The sequence below is a fragment of the Pterocles gutturalis genome, unplaced genomic scaffold (genome assembly GCF_000699245.1).
Source record: "Pterocles gutturalis isolate BGI_N339 unplaced genomic scaffold, ASM69924v1 scaffold8386, whole genome shotgun sequence".
In the NCBI taxonomy this organism is placed as follows: Eukaryota; Metazoa; Chordata; class Aves; order Pterocliformes; family Pteroclidae; genus Pterocles; species Pterocles gutturalis.
The window spans coordinates 89,390-99,262 of record NW_010100296.1 but is presented as its reverse complement, the minus strand read 5'-3'; the positions used below and the strand labels follow the sequence as shown (position 1 = coordinate 99,262).

The 9,873-nt window shown below is 38.5% G+C and overlaps 1 protein-coding gene across 1 annotated transcript in view; it reads left to right on the top strand.

Annotated features, from left to right (window-relative positions):
* Positions 1–1,519: 1,519 nt before the first annotated feature.
* The window catches only part of GTF2F2 (general transcription factor IIF, polypeptide 2, 30kDa), a gene marked incomplete at its 5' end in the record, with an annotated part of 83,639 nt that continues 75,285 nt past the window's right edge, over positions 1,520–9,873 (top strand). The window contains 3 exons of the mRNA XM_010079244.1: positions 1,520–1,593; positions 2,035–2,053; positions 3,481–3,625. Of these exons, the coding sequence (XP_010077546.1) occupies positions 1,520–1,593; positions 2,035–2,053; positions 3,481–3,625 (238 nt within the window). The remainder of the gene's footprint in view (positions 1,594–2,034; positions 2,054–3,480; positions 3,626–9,873) is intronic.

Here is a 9,873-nt window from a genome sequence, read left to right as displayed (position 1 = left end):
TGTAACTGAAGGAATTTCTAGGTGTGTCAGCATTACTGGAGAAGCTTTTATTCCTTGGATGTATTGGGCTGAAGCGGGGCCGCTTGTTCCTGTCCCTGCACTGACTTCTGCTTTGTGAGCCATTTGGGGAAATGGATTGGGGAGCTGGTTTGGTTTTTCCGCCTGCTAAACAGACACAACATCAGCACAGCTGAAACACAGAAGTCCTCCACACCTCCCAGACAGATCAGTCTGCTCTTTATGTATACTGACGAGCTGCACAAAGACTTTTCCCAATAAAGTGCAGGTGTGGGAATGGGTGATGGGAGGCATATCTGTCTAGGGTAGTCCTTCTGTTGGAGAAGTGGGCATCTCATCGGATTAGGCCTGTGGTTGGCTGCTCAGTGTGTCTGAGGTTCCCAAACTCTAAGCCTTCCCTTCCCAGGACCCTTCGTCTCTGACTTGTAATTGCCTGACTTCTCATCATTGTGGTTGTTTGTTTGTTTGTTTTTTTCCCGCATTTGGGAAATTTGGGACTCTACACCAGCTTAATTTTTGTGCTACATTGTTCTCCTTGCTCTACCTAACAGAATATATATATAACAGCTTGAAAAGTGGGCCCATGTGGACCTCATGAGGTTCAGCAAGGCCAAGTGCAAGGTCCTGCACCCGGGTTGGGACAACCCCTGGTATCAATAAGGCTGGAGGATGAAGGGATTGAGAGCAGCCCTGCTGAGAAGGACTTGGGGGTACTGGTGGATGAAAAATTAGACATGACCTGGTAATGTGTGCTCACAGCCCAGAAAGCCAACCATATCCTGGGCTTCATCAAAAGCAGTGCAGCCAGCAGGTTGAAGGAGGTGATTCTGTCCCTCTACTCTGCTCTGGTGAGATCCCACCTGGAGTACTGCATCCACCTCTGGGGTCTTCAGCACTGGAAAGACCTGTTAGAGTAAGTCCAGAGGAGAGCCACAAAAGTGATCAGAGGGATGGACCATCTCTCCTGTGAGGACAGGCTGAGAGTTGGGGTTGTTCAGTCTGAAGAAGAGAAGGCTCTGGGGGGCCTCATTACCGCCTTTCGATACGTAAAGGGAGCTTATAAGAAAGATGGGGACAGACGTTTTAGCAGGGCCTGAAGCAACATGACAAGGAGTAATGGTTTTAAATTCAAGGAGGGTAGATTCAGACTAGATACTAGGAAGAAGTTTTTTGCAATGAGGGCGGTGAGGCACTGGAACAAGTTGCCCAGAGAAGTCATGGATGCCCCATCCCTGGAGGTATTCAAGGTCAGTTTGGATGGGGCTTTGAGCAACCTGGTCTGGTTGAAGATGTCCCTGCTCATTGCAGTGGCAGTTGGACTAGATGACCTTTAAAGGTCCCTTCCAACCCAAACGATTCTATGATTCTGTATTGTCTACTATATTTAGCTAATACTGTATTCTGAAGTGATCAGGGTAAAAGCATTTAAAGTATATGCACATACACAATTTATATAGAATTATAAAATCTTCTCTTCTTGAAATCTGTGTTGTTTTCTTAGGTCCCCAAATACTTGTCACAACAGTGGAATAAAGCTTCAGGAAGAGGTGAAGTGGGAAAACTAAGGATTGCCAAGTAAGCCTTTACTGTACCTTTATTGGTTACAATTCTTAGAAGTTACCTGTAGTAAAATAGATTATGTTGCACCTCTTATACACATAATCCTGTTTCTTGCAAACACTGTGCATATTCCTCTGATACCTGTATGGTAGTTGTTTGTATAGTGATATGGAATATAAATTAAAAGAAATTATACTGGGGAGTGGCTGTATCCCCTGGCATGATGTTTGATTTCTTAAACCCAAGAAATATGTACATCTAACTGGAGAATGTTCTTTAACTTACGTGTGCTATTTTCCCATTTATTCATGGGCATCAGCATAACAAAAAAAATCGAGCAGCTCAGGAGTGAAGATGAGTAACAAAATTAGAATTTGAATTTGCTTTTTTATCAGGGAAGCTAAACTTGTGGAATTAGATTATGGAAACTAAAACATTAAATATTTTCTTTTGCAGAAATCAAGGAAGAACAGAAGTAAGTAATTACTGAATACAAAGACTGTGAATGTGTTATATTTTGAATTCTAAAAATTGTTTAGAACGTGCTGGTTTCTAATGTCACATATTTTTTGTTGCATCTGTAATGAAACATTGTACCACAGAATTAGAAGAAGAGAACTCTCTTCGTAGCTCTGCCCATAGATTTACTGTGGGACTTTCATCAGGCATCTGTTCCCTGTTTGTTTACCAGTCTGTAGTTGTGGTAGAAACCTTCTCTCTAAACATTTTGAGATGTGTTAGTGCAGAAGGCTGTCTGAGAACTAAGGAGGATGATGATAAAGCAAATGAAGTTGCAGATGGAGGGCTGCAATTTCAGAAAGTATTCTGTCATATTTGGAATTTGGTCCTGCTAAATATAAAGCAAGATGAAGGTTTTTCTGCGTGCAAAGGTAACTGCTTTTATTAGCAGCCTCAGTGAATGATAGTAACTTCCTGTGTCTTTTACAGGAGACGAGGGATGTTGCATTAGTTAGAGTTACTTCAAATACCACATAGGTCTGTCACTGAATTGGAAGAAACTGGACAAAAAAAATGGCAGGGAAGCAAGCTGCATTTGCCATTTGATAATCTGGCCAAACTCCTTTTAGAATAAGTGGAAAGAGTTCTACTGGAGGTTTGGATGTTTGATTGGACTCTTCTAGTCTGGAATATGAGCCAACCTCCCTAATTTTGTGAGCCCCACGCCAAAGTCTTGATATTGATGAGAGCCACAAAGCTCATTTTGCAGCCAGTGTAGAGCCAAGCAGTGAGGAACCTCATGAGAATGGGTGCCTTCCTGGGGACCTGTTGCCCCATGGCAGAATGAGACTTAGCAGGACGTACAGGAAAAGCAAGCAGTGCCGGTCTGAAATATCCCTCTTCAGGTTTCTTGCTGTGTCCTGCAGCTAGGGATTCTGGTCCTTCCAGTGACCCCTCACCTCCTGTATTGGGCATACTACTGTAAACATAGCAAAGGAGCCATATTTGAACCTCTCCTAGGCTGCATGCAATTCAGGAGTCCCTGGGCTAATAACACTTGTTGTGGTACATTTTCTGGAACTGTAGTACTTCTTCTGGAACTCAGCTGGCTATGTGAAACATTTTAAAGCACTCATACTGAACAATGTCTGAAAACCAATTATGCTTTACATTTTAACAAGTAAAATCAAATTGTTCTCTGACTTCAGGAGGAAGTAATTTACAATTTTTTAAAAGATGAGTAAATTTTATTGCGTACATTAAAGCTTTCAATACTGTATTTCATCAAGAGATCAATATAGTAATATTCTTATGCCACTCTTTATGTTTTTGAAATGGAAATGTGGTATACTACTTGTTTTTTCTCTCTTTCTGTTTCCCCATAACTTGTAAAGCTCTGTAATTGAGTTGGTTTAGTAACACTGTGGTAATTGTGACTGTTAGGTGTCATTTACTTTGAATGAAGAGCTTGCAAGCATCAACGATATTGGAGGAAAACCTGCTTCAGTCAGTGCACCAAGGGAACATCCATTTCTTTTGCAAAGTGTGGGAGGACAGACCTTAACAGTGTTCACAGAAAGTTCAGTAGGTAAGTTAGAATTAAAGTTATTTGTTACAATTCCCGTGTACATGATTTCAATAAACTGAATGCTGTAAGGGCTAGAAGACTTAGAATTCAGATTATGGCTCTGTTTTGTTGTTAACTGCGTAAATAACACTGCTGTACTTTTTTACGTCTGTCTCTTTTCTTCATATGATTGTGCAGCTAGTTTAAGTTCTCCACATAGGCCTATCGTGTACGTTCCAGCTGTGGGTCTGCTGAAGAGAAGAGAGAGAACGTGGAGTACAGAACATTGTGTATTCCCCTTTAGGGTTTTCACCGGAAAAATGTTTATGTGTTGACATGTACATTTGGGACCAACTAATATTTTTTTTCTCCTTGAATTGGTCTCTGCTGTGAATATAATTTTGTAAGAATGCTTATTCTTCTTCTGTCCAGTTGAACAGATCCATGTTAGCAATAAACACATTTGTTCACCACATTTTCTTGAAGTATGTATATGGTTTAAGTGTATTAAAGCTTAATAAGGTCATAATACCAAACAATGCAGCAGTAAGGTTATCATTGTTCTCACTGGATTTCAGCTGTCTGGCCTGCCTTAAGTTCAGCTCAGTAGCTGTAGGAGTGATTAGAATATTCAAGATCATATATCCTACATTGCATGTTAGACTTAAGGGCCATGGCAGTGTTACACTGTACAATCAGTTCAGCAGACTGCCTGGCATGTAACTCCTGTGTGCTGTAAGGTTTTCTACTGAAATTATGTTGTCACGTTCTGAATGTTGGAGAGAGAGGAAAGGTGTCTGCAGAGTGACTCTCATTGTCTGCAGAAGGTATCTCAGTTTCAGGCACTTAGGTTTTAGTGTCCCCAGAAGACAAATAATAGTAATGGTTTTTTTTGATACCCTGCCTGCTGTGGGGCAGAAAACTACAGTGTGACCAGCTTCTGATGTTTTGATGTTCATAGGCTGGTAAGTAATTGCTGTGATGCTTTATCAAATAAATGAGGGAGGGAGAATCATAACTCACAGGACAGAGTTAGAATACTTAGCAAGTTTGACTACCTCCTTTTTAAAATAAATTTTAAAGATTTAATGGCTGAGCACTGAGATATTAAGGTCCAAGTAGCTTGACTGTCTCAGTTGTATTTAGAAATAAAAGCTCTTACGCTACAACTTGGCGCTCATTGTTGTAACTCATTTGTAATCCTTTTCTCTGGAACTAATGTAATCGTGTTACTGGTTTTTCACTTTAAAAAAGTTGGTATTTTTGTGTGTGTGACTTGAAATACTTTACTGGGTTTTATATTTCATAGATTATAAATGTGTAAAGAAATAGGGAACAAGTTTTTAGAAATGTTGTAAGCATTTCAGTAGTGCCTCATCCTTTTTTTCGTTTTTCTGTGCCCCAACCTCAGAATGCTTGACAAAAGAGAGAGCTTTCAGGTGTGAAAATGTGTTTAGAGTATACATTCAGTGACTTTTCCATGTTTGCTGCAAATCCCATGGGATTTTGCTTCCCAAGGCACCTTTTGATACAAAATATTGCTTTGAAAACCTCTAACAGTAACTTAAACTGCAGTGAGTGCAGATGCGTAAGTTGGAGTATTTGTCATCAGTTAGAATGGAAGTTGTTAGCAAGAAAGTCATTAGAATGTGATATCTGGAAGATGCCCATTTGTTTGTGTTTTACCATCTGTAATACCAGTGTCTCAAAACCTTTAGGTTCTCAGAAGCTGTCCAATTTTCACTTAATCAGTTAAAAATTTTGCATTTCTTAGCAACTAGAAAATGTTATTCAAAGGCCATGCATCTATTGAGTAGAGGTTATTATATTAATCGGGAGCAATGGGTAGCTAGTGAAATTAGAAATGTTTGGAATGAAGCACTGAATAAGCATAGACCCTGTCAAATTTTTTTTTGCTTGAGATTTGGAAGCATAACATGCAGTCAGTGAGTTTTCATGAAACTGGCTTAAATGCAAAATGGCTAAAATGTATTACTGTTATGTTAAAGCTGGAGTTGGCAGTACAATCAAAATAAACTTTAATGTGCTTTTCTTGCATTACTTTTTTTTGGTTGTAAAGATGAACATGACACAAATATTCCAAATCCCAGTCAGATTTCTTACATATACCATGTTCTTGCAGGCACACTCTGGTGTTTAAATGTGTATTGCCAATGTGTTTTGAGCTCCACGGCCAATTTCGACAAATGTCGTAGTGAATTATGGCTAGTGTGAAAACAGGTGTTTGAAGAGTGGAATGAAGCTATATGGATATCCCAACTGAAAGAAAGGCTGCTACCCTGTTTGATGCCAGAAAGTCCACATGGAAAAAGCCACTGTAATTATAGCAACCGTGGAAAAAGGCTCAATAAAACCTTACACATCTTTGCACATCAGTCAACCTGCAGTAAGAGGCAGTCATAGGAAATTGAAACGTATTCATTCTTATGTTCACAGACCAGTATTTGTCTTCAAATTATAATTAGCATATTTTTGTGAAAAGCATTGGTGATCTTGTTCCTTCTTCTTTTGCAAAGTGCACCATGGAACAGAATCAGTATGCCAGTTTCAACTGTGGGCCAAAGATTAAGCTGGTATGGAACTGCAGATGGCATTGCTAATGTTACATCTGGAAGGATGCATTTAAGGAATTATGCAAATGAAATATGGATTACAAAGTGCTTCATGTACTGTTGCTCTCAGTCAGTACCCTTCTTGAAGACTGAACTTACCTAAAATAGAGCAAATGGTGTAAAACTGTTGGGTTTCTTTTGTAAAGGGTGGAGTTGTTTTTTCCCCCTTTTTTTTTTTTTGGAGCACATTAAAAGCCCTAAGATATATTCTGTGTGGTGTCCTCTAATTCTGGGATCCTTATGTTGTAGTGACCATCTTTTTGATGGTCTTTCAGAAGATGAATGAGGGATGTCAAAGCTGCCTCTGAAATATTTCCATAGTCTTGGAAGATGCTGCAGGGAGTTTACATATTCCGGATAATTCAGCATTTCACATTGACTTGTCAGGTTACTTAGAGCAAGCAAAAGAGATAAAATTTGACAAGTAATTTAGTATTTCTGCATGGTGTTCTTTTTAGACTTCTGAAAGGATTTTCTGTGATTTTTGTTTTGTTTTGTCTTAAGAGAACTTGCTTCTAATGCTTGTTGTAGTTGGAAGAAATCCTTTAGTTCTTACATTGTAAACCTCCACATCTCTGGTCATCCTGTATCAGTTAACGGACAGCAGTAGGCTCTTCTGAGGTGCTATTTGTTATGTACAAAGTCTAATGAATTGCACTTTCTTGGTTTTCTGCAGTGTGTGTACTAGATCTGATCTAATATGAAGCTGGATAAAGTGGATCCCATCCCAGATACTATTAAAAATCTGGTCTATGCTGACTTTCACACGTGGCGCACTTTCTGTTCAGACTAACTCTGGGGTTTCTCCTGTATCTTCTCCTATTTTTGTATTTTGAAATGGCTCTAATGAATAATGCTGAGTACAATGCACTCTGAAAGCAGTAGTTGCAAAGTATCTCCCTACTTCCTTTGCATGGCTGTTTGCATGTGTGAGACATTGTGTTGTGTTAATTGCTGGTGTTCCTGAACATCAGTTTAGCAAAGCTGGTGGGAAATGTGGCTTCTGTGATGACTGCAGAGGGATCCAAAGCACAGTTGTCTCTTGCTGTCTAGGTCTTGCTGTCTGGGCTGGTTTCAGTATTATTTCTGCATTAAATATGAATTACATTCTGTTCCATAAACATCACCATATGTACATCAACAGTTGCTATGCAACAACGCTATTTGTGCTTCCAGTCATTTAATCTTATTTTTGTCATCAGCTATCATAGCTGTAATTTTGGGGGCAGGAGAAAAGAAGAGCATTTTGCATCTATTTCAATGTGTGTTTCATTGAAATACATTAATTTTTCTTGTGTGTGTATAGCTAAGAACTGTCTAGGGGCAAGTCATGGGTTTGATATAGGGTGTGTTTGGCTACAATTTTTTTTTTTTCTGAGCTTCTTGCTGGCAGACACCCTGGCATAAGGAGGTGCTGTAATTTGAGAGTATCTTGGTTGGAAGAATGGGAACGTGCTTTTTGTTAAACATTTAACTGCAAACTTTTTCCATTGTGCTTATAAATTAATTCTCTTACTGCTTTAATTGCCTGTTGCTTAATTTTTCTGCCAGCAGGTGGTTTAGGATTGCTGGCTCTAAATATAAATAAAAAACGCAGCTATGTTATAGATAATGATAGAAGTTTCTTACTGAGCTAGTTCTTGGAAGAATGTGCTACTAATGTGACTTGGGAAAACAGAGACCTTGACAGGCAATTGCATCCCTAATGGTGAGGGACTGATGGGTGGAGAGGAAGATTTTACACTGTGGGCACAAATGAAATATAAGATATTTCAGTAAAGTTGGGTGAGATGACTCATTTTATTGAAATTTTGAATGTCTCTTCACAACTCCCCCTTCATAAGTGGGATTGCCTTAGTACCTATTTTAGTGACTTTAAATTCCTTCATGCTCATTCTATCTTACTGAAAGGAAAAAGTGTTTAGATAATTCCATTGACAGAGTAACTACGAGACCTTTGTTTCTGAGCAGCATTCGTGCATGGATTGTTTCACTGTTCATGCTTCACAGGAGATTGCTGGCTCTTAACACTGTGTTCTTTAGTTTTCTGAGTCTTCTTTCAGAATCTCAATTCATGGAATTCAAGTTTTTTGTATTCCTATTCAATAATACATATAACTCTGCCTATATATCTTAGAACAGCTCCTTTATTCCCACACCTCTTGTATATTCTCCCCTTGGTTTAGGTTGGGGTTTTTTTTCCTTTATACAGCTTCTCATATATGAAAGGACCTTTTCTGAGTTTGTACATGAATCACAGCTACTATATAACGTACATGTGATTATATTCCAGTGAAAATGAATATTCAGGAGTTCGTATTCTGTATTTTGTATATTTGTATTTTGAAATATGAGATATATCTAGCCATTTAAAGAAATGTGAAGGGAAGAAACACTAATAAACATTCTGGAAAGATGTTTCTTTCTTGCACTAAAGCAGTTACTCCTGCAATTACGTTTAATTATTTCTAGTAAAATACATAGTGCTCAGAATCTTGATGCCTTGTGATACTACTTCTTATTAGATGAATGTTTGACTTCTCAAATTTTTCATCAAATTCTTATTTAGGAAATAAACACCTTCCCTTCTCATTTTAGCTCTGCCCGCTGAGGAGTTTTGACATATACCTGTCTATTTTAACAGTACTTTCCAATTGTCTCTATTTGTTCAAGCTGTCACTTAACCACTCATTCCAGTCTCCAAAATGGTTTGGGATCTTACTTCATGCTTCATTGTTCCTTTATGTACTTCCGTCTTTTATGGACTGCTGTTAGCAGAAGAGGAAAACCTATCAGCAGCCTCATGATCAAAAGAAGGAGAAGCAACAGCAGCCCTTCAGATCTCTGGTATTTTGGCAAATTTCCAAATATTTATGAGGATCATAAAGAAGATGCAACCCACGATCAGAATGTGTGACTCGGGCTGGTCTAATTGCAGACAGCATTTTGATGGGTCAAGATTTTGTCTGTATTATTGTGACATACAGTCCATTTAGAAAACAACTGTGATTGTTTACATCATCACTCTTCTCCCTCTAAAAAAATGGAAATTATTTACTTCATACGAGTGTTGTGAGAATTAACAAATTACTATAAAGTGAGTTCAGCTGGCTAGCAGGGGTAAGCTCCTAATTTTCTTTTCATTTTTGTTATTAAAACTATAGAATGTTAATTCCTATGCAAATTTAAGCAATTTAGGATATAGTGCACAAAATATGGGGAACGTTAGAATGGATTCAGTGTGATGGGAATAGAATTGGCTTTCTGCCTGCTTCAGTGACTTCACATTTCTTTGTTTTTTTCACTCTTGCTGATGTAAAAAACCAAGAAAACGCCACTCCCAACCTCTCAACCAAAAAGAAACCACACCAAAAAAAACCACCAAAAAAACCCCAACCAGACAACCAAATAATCCCAACCTGCTGACATTTATCTGTGAATCTTGTATGTTGCGGAGGAGGCTCTGCAGCTGCAATAACTTTTTATATTGATAAAATATACTGAGTAGCCATAGTACAACTTCCTTTACCTTCTTCATGATATTAGTACTGAGAAGATATTTGAAGGAAAGGCATTGAAACAGAGTTAAAAAGAAACAGCTTTAAATTCAGCTGCTTTTTACATCTTAGTCCAGGC